General features: G+C 52.2%; 2 protein-coding genes across 4 annotated transcripts in view; one reads left to right on the top strand and one right to left on the bottom strand.

Annotated features, from left to right (window-relative positions):
* Positions 1–15,064, bottom strand: part of LOC101080193 (teashirt homolog 1) — a 31,236-nt gene extending 16,172 nt beyond the window's left edge. The window contains exons 1-2 of one of the 3 annotated variants that reach the window (XM_011605375.2): positions 14,879–15,064; positions 12,506–13,050 (exon numbers count right to left, since the gene is read on the bottom strand). In XM_011605375.2, coding sequence (XP_011603677.2) covers positions 12,506–12,545 — 40 coding nt within the window. In that variant the 5' untranslated portion in view covers positions 12,546–13,050; positions 14,879–15,064. Of the gene's footprint in view, positions 1–12,505; positions 13,051–13,270; positions 13,634–14,133; positions 14,246–14,878 lie in introns of those variants that run through there. The other 2 variants (XM_029838312.1, XM_003965941.3) reach the window with 2 other exon arrangements.
* On the top strand, positions 14,131–17,138 carry LOC101061182 (prostaglandin reductase 3). Its single transcript, XM_003965942.3, has 2 exons — positions 14,131–14,747; positions 16,106–17,138. The coding sequence occupies exons 1-2, from the start codon at positions 14,464–14,466 to the stop codon at positions 17,034–17,036; spliced, it is 1,215 nt and encodes a 404-aa protein (XP_003965991.2). The 5' UTR covers positions 14,131–14,463; the 3' UTR covers positions 17,037–17,138.
* Positions 17,139–22,323: the final 5,185 nt, after the last annotated feature.

The following is a 22,323-nucleotide window of genomic DNA, read 5'->3' on the forward strand; positions in this document are numbered from 1 at the left end:
CGACACACACACCGACACACACACACTCTCCGTCCCTTTCAAAGCGTTTACAACCTGTGGTGTTTGTCCTGCTCTGCTGGCTGCCTCACCACGTGCATTTGAATGCCGACTGGAGTGCATCCCTCTCTCTTTCAGGCAGCGCCATAAAAGACGACGTGCACAATGAGGCCTCTTTTCAAGCAAGCGGGGCTGCCCGGGGGGTGGAGGAGCACCTCCAAAACCGCCACAGCACTCCAGCCCTCGGGGGCACAATGACGGTGCTGAGCCTCGGCGAATAATAAAAGATTACTCATGAAGATGGCAAACAGAACAGAAACAAACTATACAAAGTGTTGGGCCCAGAAGTCCTTCAGTGCACGCCTGTGTGTGAGGGTGTGTGTGCATGTGATCCAGAAACAGAGACAAAAGAAAAAGAAGAGGAGATAGAGCAAGGATCCTAATGAAGCCGTAAATCAGAGTCCGATGAGAACGAACGCTCAAGGAGGATCACATCACTGGAGATCAATGAAGCCGGACACACACACACACACGCACACACACACAAAGAATAAAGGGGAGAAACACTCAACACATGCCAGAATTCCCAAGTGAGAGGGACTTATGAAAGTACAGGAGAATGAACGACTGTTTGCACACACCAAGTGTGACACGCCTTCATCTTTAAAATATTAAATTTCCCCCCAACACATGACCCCACCGGGGGGTTCAAGAGTCCCTCCTCCCTGTTCAATCTAGTCTGCCTGATTAATGTCAGACATGAAGAATGCCACTGTTATTCTGATGTATACAGTAAAACCCCGGTTTGGAAGCCCGCTCATGCAACAGTGACCAGTCTGTGTGTGTGTGTGTGTGTGTGTGTGTGTGTGTGTGTGTGTGTGTGTGTGTGTGTGTGTGTGTGTGTGTGTGTGTTTGGGGGGGCTTTGAGTGATGGCTGTCAGCTCACATCTGGTTGCAAAAGTAAATGAGGCTTATGAAGACAGATGAAAAGAGGCAGGACACACACACACACACACACACGCACACAGACACAGACACAGACACAGACACAGACACATACACACAGACACAGACAGGGAAGTGAGGAGCGAAAGAGGAGGTTGTCTTATTTAACACTTATTAAAAGGATGGAAAAAACTCCCAACTTTGTACCTGTTTCTGAGTTTAAAAGGCAATGGTGGGGGCTGGGAAGTATTTATGAGGTTGGGGGTGGGGTGGGGGTGGTGGGGGGGCAGAATGAACTGTCCACGACCTGTTGGAAGGGTCACCATTGAATATTCCCCTCAGTGACAGGCTGCGTCTTTTAACCCCCTCAGACAAAGCAGGGAAACATAACACTTTCAGTAGCCCCCCCTCGACACCCCCCCCCCCACACACACACACACCACTCCCCCCCACCCCCCCCACAGTCACAGACGCGCGCTCCCTTGCCGCGTCTGCACGCTACCTTATGCTGCCCCGAGTCTCACTTTAAATAATTAATCAGGCAATTTCCCCCAAAGTTGCTGGGCTGTTCGGCAGCTCTCTGATCTGCCAGGACCCGGCTGCTCGGTGCCGCGGCGCGGCGGCGCGGAAGCGTAATCCGTTTAGTCTGCTACGAGAGCGGAAAAGGTGAGCAAAAAGAACCAGTTTTCTCAGGGCGACACATGCTTGCAAGATGTATCCCGGAGCGCACGCGTTTCCAATCTTTGGTGGGCTCCAAGGGAAAAAAAATGACCCGCGTCCATAACTTTCAAAATGGGCCCCTAATCTATGGAAACGTCCTTGCATGTGTTCCTTTCAGAAGACATAAAAGTTTTATTCAATTCGCTGCGATAAAATATGGCGGCTAAATGGTAATATATTGGTCCGGACTACATGAAATGAATTATACGGACGCGCTTTTTCAGTGGGAAAGTCATAAAAAAAGAATTTGCAGAGGAACAAGGCAATGAGACGTGTGGCGGCGGCGGCGGTGAGAAAACACGATGCTCGAGCTTCTCTTAAAGGAGATGTCACCCTGCGGCGGCGCCCAGGTGAGAGAGTTTATTGATTCTGGAAGTAGCTGGGATGGAGTCGAAGGGCTGATGATGGGGGTGGGGAAGAAAGGTGATCCGATGATGGATGAGAGGAGGCTGCAGACGTCAGGAAAGTCGCGGAAGTGGGCGCGCCTCTACGGCGGGCGTGCACAGGCTGCGCGCTCCCCGTCCTGACCCCCAACAAGCCGGGAAGGCTGCAATCTCTCCATCAACCAGGTCCTTCTCACACGCAGAGGCGGCGGATTTTCTTAACGACAGCGAAAACAAGCCGAGGAGCTCAGACCCGGAAATGAGAAAATAACTATGGCAGCGGCGCGGCGCTCCACAAATCCCACTAATGGAGGCTGGAATTGGGCTGTTCCCGATAAGGCGAGCGTCGCTTCCAGTGTGCCGGAGCAATGAAGTGGGATTAGAATATTCCAGCTTGTTGCAACACAAGTTATGCACAGCAACAAGTGTGGCCGAAAGACTGGAGCTCCTGCGCTCTGTGGGGTAACACACACACACACACACACACACACGCACGCACACACACACACACACACACACACACACGGATACACGCAGGCTGTGTGTGAGCACGCCGAAGACAGAAAACATTACAGGGCCCTTTTTTGGCACCAGGCACAGCGAGCAGGGAGGGTGGCGGTGGCTGGGTGGGGGGTGGGGGGGGGTGCAGAGAGGAGAGAGAACGAGGAGCAGAGTGAACAGCGGGGGCGGGCTGAGTGAGAGTGAGAGATGAGGGAGGGAGGGAGGGAGGAAGGGAAGGAGTGAGGGTTGAGTGTTGGAATGAACTCTCTCAGGCTTTGTGGTGCACGTTTCCCAAGGCCCCCGCCTGGCCCCTTTGATAAATGACACATGTCATTCTGTCAGCTTGTGACACTGCAGCTGGGAGGCCCTGTGATGTATGGCTGTGCTGGAAAAGGAAATCAACTTTTTTCCCCTCTCTCTTCCCGTCTTTCTCCCTCCCTCCCTCCCTCCCTCCCTCTCCCCGGCCCAGGCCCGGTGCACAGCCTCTTTTTTTTTTGTATGTGAGGATTTAGGTTTCTTCTGGCCCAGCGAGTCACCCCCCCCCCCCCCAACGATAGACGTGCAGCCAGGTTGCGGCTGGTTTGTTCGGCCACACACACTCACACAGACACACACTCACGGTGACGCAGCTATTATGATCGTGCACAAACCCGTAACCCGAGGAAAAGGGGGCAGCGCCGCGTCGGAGGTGGGTCCAGGATTTGTGGCAAAATGCCGAGGAAGTAAACAAAGTATGCACTTTTTCGCAGCAGGGTGGGGGGTGGGGCGGCGGGGGGGTGGGGTGGGGGGGCAGGATGGCTGGTGTCTCCCACTGGGTCATCTGTCATCCATGTGTCTGAGTGGAGGACGAGCGCACACGGGTCTGGACACAGCGGGCATTACATTCACACACACACACACACACACACACACAGGAACTGGGATGAACGAGGAAAAGAATGCAACACACACGTGCGCAGACGCTGGCACGTCCAGCACAGATGCGGGCGTCTCACTTTAGGTTTCAGGACACTCTAAATCTTCACATGCCGGACAAAAAGAATGAAGTTTCATTTCTCGGGGAGAGGGAGTCTAGCCAATGAGCTGCTCCCAACAGGCCTGCCCTAACCCCCCCTCCACGCAGATTAGCCTATCACAGCATCCCATTGACCTCTCCACTCCAGGCGCCACCCACGCAATGGTTGAGCCAGCATAAAGAACACCTTTTTTTTCCCTCTTCTGCATACAGTACACACTCTAATTCTCTCTAATCATGTTCTGGTTCTTTCACTTCCTCCCCCCCCCCCCCCCCCACCCCCCAACACACACACACACGTACCTTTTTATATTCCTGAATGGCTGACCTGTTATCAGAACTCTGGAGATTTAACAGCGCAGGGGAGGAAAAACAAGAGTCAGGCGTGACTGAGGGACATTTCCCAGCGTGGCCTCTCAATCTTCATGTGATTTCACATAAAACACACACACACACACACACACACACACCGACACAAGCACCCCCTCCCCGGAGAAGGAAACGCTGACCAGGAAACCGCACAGACGTCCAAACATCATCACTGACAGTTACTCAGCCCGGTCCGGGAAACCCATGATGAGGTGGTGGATGCGTGGGGATGAAATCCCAGGAATGAGGAACAGGATCGGAGCCGATCGCTCGGGCCACATACACACTAACGAGCATGAGCTCACTGTGTGTTGCTATGGGGACGAGGCCTGGTTTGACTAAAGGCGAGCAAAAAGAAAAGAGCATCTAGGAGAGGCTCAAGCTGATGCTGGTATCATTACTGGGCTGATAGTGGGATGTTAATCTGGAGATATTTCCTATACTTACAACTATAATGTACTTTTTTTCCAAGTTTACCAAGTTAGAAAAGAGCCGTGACTGTATCGCTGCCTCCCATTCTAGGAAAAGATCTTAACAGCAGCCATTAACTGGGAACGCAGCATCTTAATGGGATTAAACAAGCAAACAATATTTTTAGTGGCGCATTAATATTATCGCTGCTATTATTATCACTGGCTGGAAACACTTCACGGATGGTGTAATTCTGACTCGTAGCGAAATATCCGGAATATCTGCCGCCATGAAAATTATTCAAATTCATTCCGTGCGGAATTATAAATACCAGCTACGTGCACCTTCCAGCGGCGACACGCTGGTGTCTGCTGCTGCCGCTTTCATCTGCGCTGGAGTCAACGCGCAAAAACACACGCCAAAACGGAGCGGTGCGGCGATAATTGTCCAGGGAGTGCCCACCGGGGGGGTCATGACCTGCTCGTGACCCCCTACAGATGGCAGATGTACACTCCGGTGAGGGGGGGGGTGGGTTGGGCTGACTGACGAGGGCAGATCTCCACGCTTTAAATGCCAGAAGGGCTTCACAATGCTATCAGCAGCAGCAGCCACTGTTTATGTGTGTGTGTGTGTGTGTGTGTGTGTGTGTGTGTGTGTGTGTGTGTGTGTGTGTGTGTGTGTGTGTGTGTGTGTGTGTGTGTGTGTGTGTGTGGTTACAGGGAGCGGGGGGGTTAAACACCACTGGTATGAGCCCCCCTACCTGTTAACAAGCTGCCTCCCTGACCCACAGGATATAGCTATACACAGGCAGACAGCCAGCTCGCCGCGCCTTCCAGCCCTCCGCGCTAGCGCTGCTTTCATGTAGCCAGGTTTCGGCTTTCATTCGTGCCCCGAAATTTGCTTTGATGTTCATCAGATTCAAATGGGAGGAAGAGACAGAGCGACGCGACGCGCCGGCTTCAAGGTCACCTGACGAGCGCCATATCCGCGAGTCGAGAGCGGACGGAGGGGAACCCGCAACCTCCCGTTTCCGCCCGTCCAATCCCAGCTGGGCGACCTGCCGCAATTAATCACAGCGATTGTAACATCGCTGTGTGGCTGGAAAACAATCTCCATGATCACACGCACAAACAAAATTTCAAATTGCTATCATCCATCTCACCTGCCCCCCCGTTCTAAGTGCGAGGGGGCGGGGCAGGGGGGCGGGGGGTAACCGCGGTCTCCCTCCGCGTTTCAAAGGCAAAGTCGTCGGGATGATGGTGAAAAATTAGCGGCAGGCAGCCAAACAAGCGGAGGCGCCGGGGCGAGGGGATCAATGCACGGCAACCGTGGCGGGAGCAGCTATGTGAAACACTTGCCTTAAGTCAGCCGCATCCAGTTAATATTTAATCCCGCCATCCATCTCCACCAGCGCTCGCCTTTTAGCCCGAGCTGCCGCTTACTTTGATTACACGCAGCGGTTCGGGGTGGAAGGGGGCAAAGCAGGCGCGATAAGAGAGCGCGGTGGGCCATTTGCATGAGGATGGAAAACAGTCACAGGGACGATAATCGGCGGCGGCCGGCGTGAGCGGAGGCAGGCCGGAAGAGAGGAGCGAATAAGGAGAGGGAGAAGAGGGAAAAGAGGCTGAATAGGAAAGAGAAGAGGTGACGCCGAACGAAGCTCCGGGAGAAGCTGGATTTGGCTCCGAGGGGGTTTCCGTATTTAAAACAAGAGATATGCAAATACTGTCAGAGCAGCAAATAAGGCTGATATCACACCCCCCCCTCCCCCCTCCCCCACCGCTTATTTTCTGCAGCAAACGATTTTGAGGAAGGAAATCCAAAACTGCAACTCCCAAGTGAACAAGCGGATCCCTCTGTGGGTTCCTGGGGAGACTCCTGCGCTCGCTCTCATGTTGCTTTTTTCCCAGTTGCTGTTTTTCGCTTCCGCTCGCCGACGATTGAAGCCGCTCGTGTTTATCCCGCGTCGAGCGCGGCGGAGTGCAAACGGGTGGTTTAAAAAGTCGTACGCCGCCTGTTTGGGGGGGGGGGGGGGCTTGACTTTTTGCTACGCAAAAATACACATTTGGGTCATTAAGCTGCAAATTTAAACCCCAGAAAAATATGGGAAATTCGGAACATGCTGAATTTCCCAGAAACCCACTCAGCCCAGAGCGCGGGAGTCAGCCAGCGGGTTTACGGGAAGAGAGCGCTGGAGATGGGCGATGGCAGCTATTCATTTCCTCACTCGTTGACCTCAGCGTGCCGCTAAACACTGGAGAACAAGAGCGACCGAGGGGGCGATCAAAGGAGCCGGGATCCGTGTGTGTCTGCACCTGCTGCTTTGTGCGAAGGCGATCGCGCCGCAGACCGTCTACAAACGCAGACGTACACAAACACAGAGCGGGCGTGTAATGAGACGGCTGCAGGACCCGCTTAAACACCAGGCCGCGACCTGGGCTGAAGCTAACTCCCGCTAACAATCGGGTGGAAGGGGCTCATTCTGGAGGTAAATCGACGCCTGTGTCACTGCTTCTAATGCTTATTTACACGTCTGACCAAACCGGATCCACGCGGACGCGCCGCTGACATCACGGCATCTGCGGCGGCTACGCTAACGCCGGCATTTCGCTTGCGCGGGGACAGCTGGAGGGCTGGAGGAGCTCATCTGCACGTTTGGACAGACCGGGCCGTAATTCTTAATTGACACCTGTCAGGATAATCACGCCAGTCGCAGCTGTTGAGGGAGCGCTCGCCCGCCGCTGCGTTCATCTGTCAGCATTAATACCTGTCCTCGAAGCTCCCCCACCTGCCAGCTACTAAACCCAGGCCCGGCCCACTCGGGTGCTCTTCTGCAGCATTTGGCAACCTCCACGCAGGTCACGGGCGAGCCTCTGTTAGCTGGCAACTTTGTTCTGACTTCTCCCACCAACACGTCGCTCGTTTTCCTGCTTTAAGTTAGCAAATAAGTGAGCGTTTACCCAGCACAGCGATGTGAGGGGGGGGGTCCGAAAATTAAAGGGAACCGGGGCGAAATGAGAGGGGAGATGAGAGGAGCGTGAAGAGAAGAGACGGAGCGTGCAGGGGTTGGGTGTCCCTGGATAGGGCTTCTGTAGCGGGCCCATCTCGTTGTCTTGTTTGTTTGTTAGCATCAAAGCGCTGCCTCCCCCCCCACCCCCTCGCTAACTGATGTAACGAGTGGGTAAGCTGCGTGTTTCCCCCCCCCCCACCCGCAACCCCCGACTTCGCGCTGAGGAATTCAAATACTTATTAGACAAAATATTCTGTAATTGCTCATTTTTTATTGATGGAAGTAACATGTTGAATTTGTCTCCAGCAGCCGCCGCCTCTCGAGGAGGCGCCGCGCGGATCAAGAGCGCAAATTTACCCCCAGCAAATGTAACGCTTTACTTAAGAAAATTTCACATGTCAATTTTGGCGCCTGGAATGTTGCACGACGACTCCTCTGGAACACTTCCCCTCCTATCGTTCTCACATCTCAGATTAGGTGCAGGAGAAGAAGAGGAGAAAAGTGTGTGTGTGTGTGGGGGTGTTTCTGCACAGGCCTCACACCCCCACCGTTGAGCCTTAGCTAAATTAATTACTCAGCACAACACAAATATTACATAGTAATTAAACACACTTAACACGAGCTGATAACGGCGGCGGCGTGCCATTCATCAAAGCAGCGAGTCCAATCTGGAGCCCGAGTTAAAACAGCTGGTTCTGCCGCTGCAGCACTGGAGTGAGGACAAATATCCTTTATTTGGGGGGGGTTCTATGGCAGTCAGGAGTCAGGCCTGTCAGCCCCGTCCCACCGGGCTGCTTTCTATCTGTTTTAGACTCAGACTGGATTCTTTTTTCCTCCCCTTTTTCTTTCTTCCTTTCTTTCTTTTTTGGATCCCATGACTGGCTGCTGTTTTTATGTGCTGCAGGGCAGGCAACAAAGCACATCTGGCTGCTTTAATGATATGATTTCCCATCATGCTAAGCCACCTCCATTATGACCTCCCACAGAGACATGCTGGCTGCACTTAAGCATTAGGTGTACTGTAGGTGTGTGTGTGTGTGTGTGTGTGTGTGTGTGTGTGTGTGTGTGTGTGTGTGTGCGCGCGCGCATGTATGTAAGCCTGTGTTTATGTTTGATGGTGTGTGTCTAAAGTGCAGCGAGGGCAACACACTGCGAGCGGAGGTAACAGCGGGCCCCAGGGGCAGAATGTTTGCCCCAGAAAGACTCCGACAGGAAGGAAAAACAGATGAAAAGAAAAAGAAATCCTGGGATTTTATCAATTCCATTGCCAATAATCAGCATGGCTCAGGAGTGTAAAGATCAACTCCCCGCGCGTAACTCGATACCACGCTCACTAGCGCGGTGGCGCTCGGTGATCTTAGGCATTAGGGGAGCGAACAGAGCACGTTTGACCTTTGACTGCCTCAAATCCCAGATGTAAATTTAACTAATGGTTCGGGAGGGCGACGCGGGAGCAAAAGTAGCTATCGACGAGGTCGATCGATGCCACCTGCTAACGACACCAGCGCTCCAATTAGCGTAACCTCTACCCGAGCTCGACCGGGAATAACACACACACACACACACACACGCACACGCACACACACCGGAGGTAAATCCCGGAAAGCAACGACGACAGAACGCAGTTGCAGAAGGAGGACGCCACGGATCGATTCGCTCTCCCCTTCCCTGTGATACCGCCTGGTTTTGTTGGAAAAGGGCGAGCGAGATGACAGTCGGAGGTGGGAAAAAGGTTTAACTGCTGCTAGAGGGGGGGTGTTGGCGGGGGCTGAAGGCAGGATCTGCTAAGGAGGATGACTAACATGGCGTGGTGACTGCTATACCGGTTATTCATTCCAGGGAAACTAACACCGGTCCGTGCTAAGCTACAAACACACACTCCGACCCTCCCTCTCTCTGTCACACACACGCACAAACACACTTTCTCCCCTTAATTCCAACATAAACTTCGAGCCTTTGAGGCAGCTGAAGTTCCAACCGGCTCCAAACTTTAAATTGTGCTTTTCAGCAAACAAAATCATGGCTTTCCATCGGAGGGGGGGGGGGCTTGGGGGGGGCTCCTCGGGACGCCAGCAAAGACAGAAGGTTAGGGGGCACATAAATCTCAGCATGCCGATTATTTCAAGGGGAGCCTATCGTGTAACGGCGGCGTGGCGTTAAGGTCGCGGTAATGGTAGCCTCCGTAGGCCCGCGCCCTCATTAATCTGGACCGCTGTGATTCTCCCGCTTGGAATAAACTACAGGCCTTCAGCAGAACGGAAAAGGACACGGAGAAGGTGTTATGATGTGCTGCTGATTTACTGGCGTGGCTGCAACACATGCGGAGGTATTCCGCCGCCGTCCGCGCTCGTTTCCTTTATTTTTCGAGTGTCCAGAACCGGCACGAGCCGGGTCATTAATATAAAGACTCCTAAAGAATTTCCAGCCCCGCATTCCAGGAAACTCCATTTTAATAAAAGCGAAAAGGGTTTGAAATAAAAACAAAGCAAAACCAAAAAAAAAAAAAAAGGAGGGGGGGGGGGGAAGGTGCAGAAGTGAATTTAAAAAGAAGCAGAGATGGAAGGAGGGAAATTTCCTGTCAAGGTTAAAAGAGCAGCGGTGCTGATGTGGGGGGAGGGGCAGAGGTCATTAACTGGCATTGTCTCCCGATGCGATTAGTCAGGTAGCAAAGTCCATTTGTCACCTGCGCGGGCAAATTGAGTTGGTGCTGCACTGGGGGCTGCAGGGACTGTATAATATCAACTTGATTACATCAAGGCAGCTGCGGACTTGACACCTTACTGAATTTGTCAGCATTAATCGTTAGGGCCTGTCACAAATCCATCAGCTCCGCGGATAATTAGGCCCCCTCTCTAATGAAGCCAACGAGAAGCAACCTCACTCCCGCCAACGCTCTCACACACTCACACACACACACACTCACACACACACACACACACACGCGCGCGCGCACTCACGTCCTTATAATTAGCCACCAGGCTGTACAGAAGCAGGAGCCACTATCTTATCTGCTCTCCCTCTTCATCTTCCTCCTCTAAGGCCGCCCGGGATGAAAGACGCCGTCAGTCCGGCCCGACTTTTCTCCCCTCACCTTCAGAGGGAGGATGACGAGGGGCTACGGGTTCACAGGCACACGTGTAATAACAGCGGCGGCGACGCTCAGCTGTGTGTAATAAAATAAATACGGCGGAGGGAAACTTCTTCTGACGCCTCTGTTTGCTTCTGGGAAATTTTAACGCCAATCACGTGGCGAGGGAATTAAAAGAAAAGATTCAAATGTGTTTTGTGCTCGGGAGCAGGTTTTTTTTTTTTTTTTTAATTTAGCAAATTTTACCAAGTGCGTCGCCGGAGCCGCAAAAGTGAGGAGAATAATTACAGCCGTCCAAAATTCCCAAAACCTAAAATCTCACATGGGTTCTGCTGTTGTGGAACATCTTAGACCTGGAAAACACAGAAGGATAAAAACAATGTCGCTGGTTTTATTGCCCGAGTTTTGATTTCCCCGAGCAGAAGTCAAAGGTCAGGACCAGCGGAGCAGCAGAGCAGCACGCTAACTCCAAGTGTGTGTGTGTGTGTGTGTGTGTGTGTGTGCGTGTGGGGGGGGGGGATCTACTATCAACGGGAGATCAGAGAAGAGCGCCATCCCCGACTGTCACATACGTGAACGCACCGCGCCCCTTTGCCAAGTTCCGATTGACCGTCACAAACCGTGGCGCCTGTGGCGCTGGGTGGACGGCGCTTTAGATCAATGTGTGGGGGAGGGGGGGGTCACGGCCGTGTCATGTTCTCGTGCTCGACAGCGAGCGGGAGTCGTTCTGCTCCCGCCACGGTGGCCATTTCCACCACGACACCCCTATTGTGATGCCGTGGCCCCGCGAACGGCGTCAACGTCGCTCTGACGGACGGGAAAAAGGTGGAGACGCGCGGCGGCTGGAGGGCCTCCGTCCTCCTCCGCCTCTCCGCCAGCAGCAGCTCGCTGCTCTAAACCATCAAGCCTGCTGAGTTCAAAGCCCCCGTCGGCCGGCCCTGGTGTTCGACCCGCTTTGCACCTCATATTTCAGGATCTCTTTAAAATTCTGTAACTGTCTTTTGTTCGCTGCAGTTGTTAATGCCTAACTTCAAAGGCCCGGCCTCATTAGCACAGAGGTAGAAACCCCTGTCACTCATTTACATTTGTTTAAAGGCTGCAGAGAGACGAGAGGAGGGGGAACGAGGGGGCGGAGGGGGTCCCGATCCAAACCACTAGAAGTCAACCTCGCCGGTCCTCCACCAAATCCCGGTTTTATCAGCCGGTCACACTGCAAATAATAAAAAAAGAAATACTCCCCTCCAGCAGTGGATATTGATTTAATTACTGGCCGATTCTCGCAGCGGATGTGGGCTGAATTTTCGATGGAACACGTGTGGAAATATCCACATTTCTGTCCAGAACCAAGGAATCAAACACCTGATTTCTGAGGGGCCGATTCAACGCCGCTATATTAAAGACAGACGCCACCCTTTCATCTGCTTTTAAGGCATTCCTTTAAGAGACAAAGAGGCGTTTTTTTAACGATAATTCCAACTTTTTTTAGGCTATTCCTTCCGTGTGTGCGTGCGTGCGTGTGTGTGAGAGAGAGCTAAACCTACCAGAGGCAGGACTGGCTCCATGGGAGGATTTATTGATGTTTATCAGGGATGAATAGATCAAAGGGTGCCACATGACAGGCGATCAATCACACATCAAATCAAGGATGGCAATCCTCTAATAAAACGGAAAGAAAAAGGAGAAGAACGCCTCTGCCACTCCTCTCCCCCTTCTTTCTCCAGTCAATTATTCATCATTGCTCACTCTTGAACCTCAAAAGCTCCCTTTTATCCCCAATAAGATGCCGTTTAGTTTATCTCGTCATTCTTTGGAGAACTTTCCCGGGAAACGAGGGAGAAATTTCAACCCCAGAGAGGCGTTCAGGGGCGAGGTGTGCGCTCGTTTTTGTTGTTTTCATTTGATTTGATTTTAACAATCTTGCGGGTGTGCGTGTAAAATCGCCAACGTGTGTGAAACACACAGTCGTGCCGTTGATGTGGGCATGCAACACGAACGCGTGGAATGGAGAGGTGTGTTTTCCTGTGCTGTTGTGTGCAGACTGGCGGCTGTGGAGGCTCGGGCTGTACCTGCTGAACGCCGCGGCTCTTGCTGCTTTCTCCTCGGCATAGTGAGCGTCACTTTCCTCGGTGCTTCTCATGCAGGAATTACAGGCGTCTGGAGTCTCTCAGTTGTGAAAATGCATCCCGCTCGACGCTGCGATGGCGTTCTCTCTTCTCTATCTGGGACCCGGAGACGTCTTGTCTTCAGACCTCCTGCTCTTCTTCGGTCTTGACCCGATCGGCTTCGACAGCAGGGACGAAATTTAGGAAGAGACTCGGCCGGTTCCCGACACCTCCGTGCCCATCAAAGATCATCTTCCTTCATTTTCCCCCCTCAATGGCAGGGTGAAAAAAAGAAGCACCAAGTTTGCAGTTGACTCCCCCCAGGAAGAGAAAAATGCCCCTGGTCTCCTGCCCTCTTTGGAGGGAGACTTTGCTGCGTCTTTTACGCACACAAAAGCTACAAAAATGAATAAACTCTGGCGGTGACCAAACAAATAAGTCCAATGTGAGCTCTGCGCACCGCTCTGGTTAAATATCCTTGGGTTTGCTTCTCTTCTCTTGCCGGAGACCTAAAACAGACACAGGGGAGAGGAAAAGAACAGACAGGCAGGCATTAGATGGGTTAATGTCAGTCCCGTCACCACCGCGCCACCTCAGCCCGGATCCAGCCTCGCCAGTCCGGCGGGGACTTCTTCTTCTTCCTTCCTCCCTCCCCTCCTCTCCTCTCCTCTCCTCTCTCTCCCGCACAAGAAAATCAGCCCGAAAGCTCAGCTCGGCTCTGTTACTCACGTTTAAAGTGGGAATAATTCACGCCGTCGGTCTCATCGCATCGCGGGCAGCGGCGGCTGATGCGGCGGAGAGGAGCGAGCTCACCGGAGAGAAACAAACAAAACAGGCGCATCCGACAGAAAAAGAAAAGAAAACCCAGCTCGTCTCGGAGTGGAGTCTGATATTTGTCGCTCTAAACGGGAGAAAAGAGGGAGGAAAACTCCTGGGACTGATCCGAGGTCTCTCAAAAGGGGGAAAAAAATGGAAACGCGGTGGATCCAGAAGCTGTTTCAGACAGTCTCAACTGATAGACAGACGCATCGAGTGGCTTTTCCTGCTACATTTTACTCCTCCCCTCTCCGCAAGCGTCACCCCTGACAGAGGAGCCTACCTGTCAATCTTTTTAATTGTCTTGTTTTCCCCGCTCTCTCCCTCCCTCCCTCCCTCTCTCCCTCTGTCCCTCCCGTCTCTCCAAAATCTCGGACAAATGCGCGAAATCTTTTTTTAACTTAAGAGGAGACATAAAACCTCGCAGTAACAGGAACGAGATTCCCCAACAAGTTTAACTTGGACACCTTCGGCTGGATCCGCGAGTCTTTGCGCGCCGGGAGTCGGAGGTTCGACTCCCGCGGGGGTGGGACAAGTTCAACGGCGCCTCGGTGAATGATTCTCGCTGCGAAACTTCCAGTAAACGACAGGTGAAGAGCCCAGAAACCTTCCCGAGGTGTCACACGTGACCACAAATTCCTCTGAAATAAACGCGCAGTTTCAAAGACGGACAGATTTACGGGGCGCGCATGAACAGTCCCGGTCCGTGTCATTCTCCCGGGGATAAAACAAGGCAGCATAGAGCAGATTATGATAGCAGGATTGATTTGTTTCACCTTACTAGGAAGTGAGCGCTGCGTCCGGGAAGGGGAGGGACTCCGACGACACCACTGGGGCGCTGCTGTGCCGCTGACGAGCCTGCGCCAGTGCGACGTTCGAATCCCAAATCCTCGCCTCACACCTCGGCGTTTTATTTACATTCACGTCCGACGGGCGCGCTAAAAGCGACGCGGCTTCGCGTTTATCTGCGGTCGTGCGCGTTTATGTTCGGTTCCGGCTCGGCCCGGCCTGCAGCGGCGAGGGGGGAGCTTAGCGCGCAGGCTAATATCAGGTCCGGCTACAAGCGCACGCTGAGTTGCCCGTGAACTTTGTCACATTTCGGATCGATGGCCAGCCTCCTGCTGAAGAGGAGCGGCGGCAGATTGCTGTCGGTGATCGGCGGGGGTCGCAGAGGCACCGACGCGCTCCCAGGAGTTGACTCGCCCGCGCGGCGCTCCATCATAGACATGTCCTACTCTGCGCACTTCATGGATTTCAAAGGCTCCTCCATACCGAGCACCATGAAGAAGCTGGTGGTGAACAAGCTCAGCTCGGATTTCAGGGAGGCCGTGTCCCTGCGCAGCGCGCCGGTTCCGACGCCGGGAGACGCGGAGCTGCTGGTCAGGAATCGGTAAGTTGTCTCTGGAAAGCTTTTGTGTTCTGCGCGTTCGCGATAGCGGCAGGTTGAGTCAAAGTCTATTTGCGGATCGACGTCGATCGAACAGGAAATGTTGAGGAGTTGAATAAAAGGGCTTCTCTTACCTCGGATCACTCATGTCCCGCACCTGCGACCACCGTCATCATCACGAGATGGCAAAATAGGCGAGGGAAAAAAACGCTGGACCGTAATTCCAAGTTCCGCCCTCTTCTGCATTTGTCTATCAATCCATCTCAGCATCTCCCTCTCTCTCCCTCCCTCATCCCCCTCTCTCGCGCTCTCTCTTTCTCTATGTCCTCCTGTCTTTACGTCACCAAACTGCAAACAGAAAGTCATGAAGGGGGGGCTGTGACAGACATCCAGAGATGATGGAGAAGGAGATGCGGAGCAGAGATTGTGGGATCGTTTGAGTCATTCACGGTGCAGGGAGAGATTAAAGTACCTGAAGTCAGCAGGAAAAATGTGTGTGGGGGGGGGGGGGGGTCCTTTTGACTGGTTTAAATAAGAATTCCCACCACAATGTGGAGTTTTCATCTGACAGGAATGAACATGTAAACATCTGCGCCTTATTATCGCTTAGAAACCAGATTGAGCAAAAGCACCAGTTGCTTGAGACCTTTGACCGCGGAGGCGCTGGTGTTATTCCGGTGTCGGCACAGCAGGATCACGGAGGGTAAATGTTTTGGTCTGTGTGGGACTCTGGCGTAACTGGAGAAGCACTTTTGCTTTTTCAGCATCGGCGTTTAATCCTAATCCGGCGTGAACGTGCGAGACGAGGAACCTCAGGGCATTAAACACTCAACCTAGAAATAAAAGAGTCAATTCTTGTTCATGAGGAGTAAATGTTACACCTGAAGAGGCGTCTTTTGAAGGGGAACTTTGAGGTTTTAGTTACTTTAGATTTAAAAACACAAACCAGGTAAATGGAGGGATTTGTAACGCGTCACAGCGACCGTCTGTAATCCTCAGAAACGTCGTGTGCGGGCTCAAAGTGCACATGCGACGCCCTCTGTAACGAGGGGCAGCCCTCTGAACGACGGTAAATGATTTATTTATGCGTTCTCTTCTCGCACGTTTGTTTCTAAAACGCTACCGGAGCGAGACGAAATGTCCACGCTGGCGTCGAGGCGGCCCGCAGCTCTCTGGGAGTTTCAGGCTGGTGGTGGGCGTCTCGGAAGACGTTACATCATGCCGCCCTGTCGGTGCTGAGGAACGAGAGTCGTGGTGCAAAGTTTTAAGAGGGAGGCGTTGCCTTCAGAGGGTCACATGCTCCGGTTGTTGACCAATCACAGCTCCAGAGTCATATTGTTCCGCCTTCTTCTGTGTTTCAGGTTTGTGGGAATCAACGCCTCTGATGTCAATTACTCCGCCGGCCGCTACGACCCCACGGTGAAGCCCCCCTTTGACGCCGGTTTTGAGGGGATCGGCGAGGTCGTCGGCCTGGGCCTCAGCGCCAGCTCCACGTATACCGTCGGGGACACCGTGGCCTACTTCGGCAGCGGAGCGTTTGCAGAGTACACGCTGGTGCCGGCCAAAGAGTGCGTGCCCGTCCCCGCCGTGAGGCCAGAGTTCCTCACCCTGCTGGTCAGCGGCGCCACGGCCTTCATCGCCTTGAAACGACTGGGCGACCTGGCCAAAGGTGAGACGGTGCTGGTGACGGCGGCGGCAGGAGGAACGGGACAGTTTGCTGTGCAGCTTGCCAAGCGGGCTGGGTGTCACGTGATAGGGACCTGTTCGTCCAATGAGAAGGCGGGATTCCTCAAGTCCATCGGCTGTGACAGGGCGATCAACTACACCACAGAAGACTTGGCCAAGACTCTGCGCACGGAGTACCCGCGAGGGCTCGACGTGGTGTACGAGTCGGTGGGGGGCAGCGTCTTAGAAGTAGCCGTCAACAGTCTGGCCAATAAGGGCCGACTGATCGTGATCGGTTTCATCTCGGGTTACCGGTCTGCCTCGGGGATCCCGCGCTTCCGAGGGGAAACGCTGCCAGTCAAGCTGCTCCAGAAGTCGGCCAGCGTTCGCGGCTTCTTCCTGCCGCACTTCCTGGGCGACTACCGGGACGCCCTGAGCAGCATGATGCACATGTTCTCCAAGGGGCAGCTGGTGTGTGAGGTAGACGGCGGAGATTTGGCCCCCGAGGGCAGGTTCACGGGTCTGGAGTCAGTCTTCAGGGCCGTGGACTACATGTACGCCGGGAAAAACCTGGGCAAGGTGGTGGTGGACGTGGCTCCGCCCCCTATTAGCACCAGTAAACTCTGAAAGCTGTGAAACCCTTAACCCCAATCAGTGATTGTAGAACTAAAAATGTTCATTTTTGAAGGTTTAATCAACACATGATGAATAAATGCTATATTTCGTGAATGTGGATGTGATGACTCAGTATTTTCACTCAGTCTTTTTTTTATTCTTTTTTTTTTTTTCCAATTCCGCCTTCTGGTTCCGGCCTGAAACGACTTCAGATCCGTAACCATAACGCTGCCCGCTCACAGCTCTCGCACGCACTTTATCTCCCATAAATGTTTTATGATAGACTTCATTGTTTTTCTAATGGCGGCTTACGTGGTCGTCGGCAGCGGGTGCTGCTCCAGGTGCGCTCGCTGCTTTACCGCCTGTTTGTATCTGACAGAAAGGCAGTTCGCGCAATCAATCATTCCATTCACATGCCCACGAGCTGCAAGCAATAAAAAAAATAAATAAATAAATTAGTCCGGCGAAACAGGAGCTGGTCTTGCTGCAAGGGAGAATAAATCACCGCTGGTAAATGCGTGGAGGAATATCGTTTGACTTTTTTTTTTTTTTCATTTCCGCCTCTTTTTCCCCGTGTTTGGGGGAGAAACAAGAAACATCTGCCCTGCACGTCTGGAAGCTTATTGACAGGGATAACGGGTTTTTAAAGATGTTGGAAGCAGAATTCGGATGATTCCCAACAGGTTGGAGTTTGAAATGCTCCCGGCCAATCAGCAGAGAGCAACCGTCTGTTGCCCAGTAACAGTAAACAATGCATCCCAGTGACGATGGCTGACCTGACAACAAAGCTGGGAGTTAAAAGCTCCCTTTAACAAAGGGAAACTGGCAGCGTTCCACCAGTTCCTCGTCCACATCTGTTCACCTGTTTTGCTGCTGATATTAAAAAAACCCTCCTCCAGCGTGTGTCACACCTGTTTACGTCCGTGGCGTGTTTGAGATTAGCAGAGAGCACATCTGCGGACTCTGCTGAGATTTAATACCTTCGGAAAAACACATATGCTGAACGGTGTCATGGAGATGATTCCCGGGCTTAGAACCAACACCTGTGCCTACCGGGAAGGATGGGGTGGGAATGCCGCTGGCCTGAGAGCATGAGAACATGTTCTGGGTGTGGCCCCCACCTGCAGGGCTGCAACAGGAAACAAATGTAGTCAAATTGATCTTGTAACGGACGGTTGCCTCTTGATCAATGACTGTTTTCCTTGTGTTTCTTGGGACGGGGCCTCTGACCAGGTCATGACTGGAAATTAGAAGCTGCTCTAAACTGACTTTATCTGGGGAAAAAAGTCCTCTAAAGGTTAAAAATGAGACAAAATCTAGATTATCTAGATGTTTATTATCACTGAATGTAGTTATTAATAAATATTTCATCAGTTTGGCCATAAGTAACGGTGGCAGAAGTGAACCTGTAATTTTTAAAAATTACTTAAAACCCAGTACGTTTTCTTTATTTATGCTTTCCTTCTTAATTAGAAAATTTGCTTGGTAAAATCATTGTTTTATATTCACTTTCCTGAGTCAATTTATTGCATTTTCTCTTTTTTATTTCTACTTAAAAAGTTCGGATTTATTAGATTCTATTTTGATTAACTTTATTTATTGTTACAGCAGCTCAACAGTTACAAACTTTTTTTTTTTTTTTTAAACCAAAAATTCACGTGTAAAATCAGAAGTAAAGTGCAGTTAGCTCTGCGGCTAGCATACAGATCCAGATGTGATGAGCGCGGATGAATTTAGTGCAGCGAAGTAGCGCGTGCATCCTCGGCGAGGAGGAGGAGGATGGTTCAGCATCTCTTCAATTAGCGGGAGAGGCCTCGTCTGTGCGTCCTCCGGGGCCTACCTGTGCCTCCACTGATTAGTGAGCAGTCACAGCCCCAATTAGAGAACACAGGAACCTGGAGAGACAACACTCTTTATTTAATTGGATTGTGTCAGTCGGAGGCTGCTAACTGGCAACGCATTGAAACAATCCAGAACTACAGAGAGTAAACAAGACATTAAAGATGGAGAAGGACTCGAGGAGTAGCGGCAGACCCCCGTTTGAACCCCTGCCACGTTTCTTCTTCTGCGGAATCATGTTATCTGGATTATGTTTGTCAAAGTTAGCATATTTTACACTCGCGCCGTGGCTGTGTGCTGTATATAAGGGAGCTACGGCAACTTTAACCTTTTTACCGACAGCAGAGTGTTGTGATGGAGTTTCTAATTACAGCCGATGCCTCAGTGGAAGTGAAGGCAACACGATGTGATTGTGGAAGCGCTGCTCATCAGAGGAGACCTGAGGTGAGTTTCACCAGCGCAGCACCAGCCGCTGCAGTGCTGGCACTAGTTTCTGTTGGATAATGTGAGAGGATGGAGTGTCTGATGTGGCTGCTCGTCTCTGTTTCAGCAGGATTCTGTGGAAGTGACTTTAAAGGCCTTAAGATTCCAAAACAGGCAGGCATTTTCATCTACGTTTTCATCTTGTTTTTGCAGGAATTGGAAATGCTGATGCTGCCAATAAAAGATTTTTTATTTTTTTGCAGGCCTTCCAAACACTGGTGTTTCCCGTTTTGCAGGATGGCCAGGTAAATCCTAAAAGTTCCAGCTTCTCCACAGTTCTGTCAGCGCTCGGACGAAGATGTCGTGTTCTTACCCGCTGCCGCCCTCCTTTCCCGCCGTTCCCCTCGCCCAGACATGTGGCTCCTAACAAAGACATCACCCTGAGATGGTAGCCTACCTCCAGGTGCCTGAGGGACACTGGCTGGCTGCTTGGTGCTGCCAGCATGCAGACAGTCCAGTTCCTCTTTCTGCGAGTCAGTCAGACCCCCTCAACTCCCCAACTCCCCGAGCCCCCGTCACTCCTACCTCCGCCTAATTACCAAACCTAAAACCCCACTCGACTAATTAGCCACCGCAGACCCGGGAACTGTGAGTAAAGGTAAAGAGATGGCTTTATTGAAGTGTGTGTGTGTGTGTGTGTGTGTGTGTTAAAGAGGTGAGAAGAAAGAGAGACGAGATATTCCAGCCTGCGTTAGCCAGCACATCTCTGCAGCCAATTAAAGTCATTTACCAAACTCTTGGTGAAACCTGAGTTGTGTGCGACAGGACGATGAGGATGGTGTGTGTGTGGGGGTGGGGGGGGGGGCGTTTGTTTGTGGCCGTGCATGTGTTTAATCACACACACACACACACAGGCGTGTCACAGCGTGGACGCCAACCTGTCCGTCAGCGGCGCGGGGGCTCAGTGGGACACAAAGCTGCAGATACGCTACTGAGCCACTTGTGCGAGTCTCAATAAAGAGGCAGAAATAACTTTCTTAATCAAGTTCCCCTGATTAATTGTAATAAAGGTGTCATCTGCAAACGGGTCCTCCTGATTGAGTAATTCAGGCCAGAGACAGTAAGCACATCTCTGGTGATTGGGGGGGGGGGGGGGGGGACACACGCTGACACACGAATAGCTTCTGGGCACACTGGCAGCCTTCGCCCAACTGACAGTTATGAAATACAATTATCAGTGTGATCTGCTTAAGAATTCATCTGCGGCCTGGCCAGAGAGGGAGGGGGGGTGGGGGTGGGGGTGGGGGGGTCGTTGATTAAATGAGATTTGTATTTTGTCCAGCAGATTGTCCACATTACGCTGCTGTGGGAGGAGGATCCTGACGCTTGTTTCGCTCTCTTACAATCAGCAGCATAATAAGTGATTTCTGATTGTTGAAACCGAGGCGTCACCAAGTCGGTCGTCGTCACGGTTACCTGGGTTTGGCTGCATAGCTGGACCTTTTGCCCCGTCGAATAAAGTCTTCACAATCTTTCGGAATCCTGCGCCAAAGAGTCATGAAAGGGCTCGCAGCTCGTCGGCACGACGCCGGGCTTTATTTGGAGCGGAAGATGCTGACGTCACACTGGAGCAAAGGCTCCCCGGGGACTCCGGAGGAAGAGCTCAAGTTTTCGGGGCTCCGCAACAGTTTTAAAAATGTGATGAAACGGCGAGTGTGTGAGGGGCAGCTCAGCGCAAACATATTGAATAAAACATCAAAACAAGCGCCGACATTTCTATTTGACAGATAAAATCACAAATTGCAACATTCATCATCCCTCCATGAACCCCTCGGGGCACCTCCTGTGGCCCCTGGGGGGGGCTTTTGCTGTGTCTGCTAAGATGTGGATATATATTCAGGTGAAAGGCAAGGGCGCCTTCGCCACCTCAGGATTAATGACGACGTCATCGCCGCTGCCAGCTGACCGCGCCCGCATCTCCACTGGCCGGATAAAGAGGAGACAGGGGGGGGGGGGCTGCGAGCGTCCTGCCGCGGGATGACGGACAGGTCTTCAGCTGGGCTCCCCCCAGGTCCACGGTCTCATTCTTTATCGGCCCGAGCTGGCTGGCGCGGCAGCGTCTCTGCGGCCAAGGACACGGGGGTGTCAGCGACGCGTCCAGGCAGCATCGTTCATCAGGCCGCATCGGTAATGGTGAGCTCCTCGTGACAGTGGTCATCAGGACACAAAAGCAAAAGGGCCCATAAACATCACATGACAGATGGTTGGGAGGACAGCTTCGGACAAGGTTGGGGGGGGTGGAGGGGCAGAGATGGAGTGAGATAGAGAGAGACGGAGAAGGACGGAGGTGAGAGAGAGATCTCAGGCAGATGAAAAAGTCCTGGATGGTTTATGAACGTTCAAGTTCAATGTCAGCGCTGGAGGAAAGAGCTGGAAATCTCAGGGAAAACAGCTTAAAATGGGACAAAACACAGCAGGAATGTCAGAAAACGTGCAGTAGTAGGAGACGTTGCAGAGATTGCAGAGACTAATTAGCTCATTATAAAGTTCCCAGGAAAAATAGGTGAAAAGATTAGCCTAGCATAACTGGACACAGAGAATAGAATTTGGACAAATAAGTAGCGTTGGTTTAGAAAAAAGGCTGAGAGGAGACATCCTTGGAGATCTGATCACATCGGAGGATTTAATCAAAAACACGTCTGGCACGGCGACTGTGACGGATCAGTCGGCCATGTTGGATCAGCCGGCCTGAGCTGGCTGATGTTTTCCCCAGCTTCGGCTACAAGGAGTCAAAGTTGAGGAATAATTAAGCAGGCGAACCTGAGACCCGGGCAGGGTGAAAATGAAGCGAGGCGCGAGTGTGGAGGGCTGAACCTGTGTGTGGACCTGTTGTCGGTCCCCGCGGAGACAAAGCAATTGTTATGTTAGCGACACCTTTTGTCACCTCAGGATGTTCGTGTTCTCCTCCGCGTGTTTACAGGAAAATCGGGTCCCAAATGCGAGGCATCATCTTGGAAACGCGCCCCCGCCCTCCGAA

The sequence above is a fragment of the Takifugu rubripes genome, chromosome 7, assembly GCF_901000725.2.
Source record: "Takifugu rubripes chromosome 7, fTakRub1.2, whole genome shotgun sequence".
NCBI lineage: Eukaryota > Metazoa > Chordata > Actinopteri > Tetraodontiformes > Tetraodontidae > Takifugu > Takifugu rubripes.

Bases quoted from the DNA above. Each gene is read 5' to 3' on its own strand.
- LOC101061182 (XM_003965942.3), top strand. From the start codon at position 14,464: ATGGCCAGCCTCCTGCTGAAGAGGAGCGGCGGCAGATTGCTGTCGGTG. The intron at 14,748-16,105 runs GTAAGTTGTCTC...TCTGTGTTTCAG, and splicing joins GAGCTGCTGGTCAGGAATCG to GTTTGTGGGAATCAACGCCT.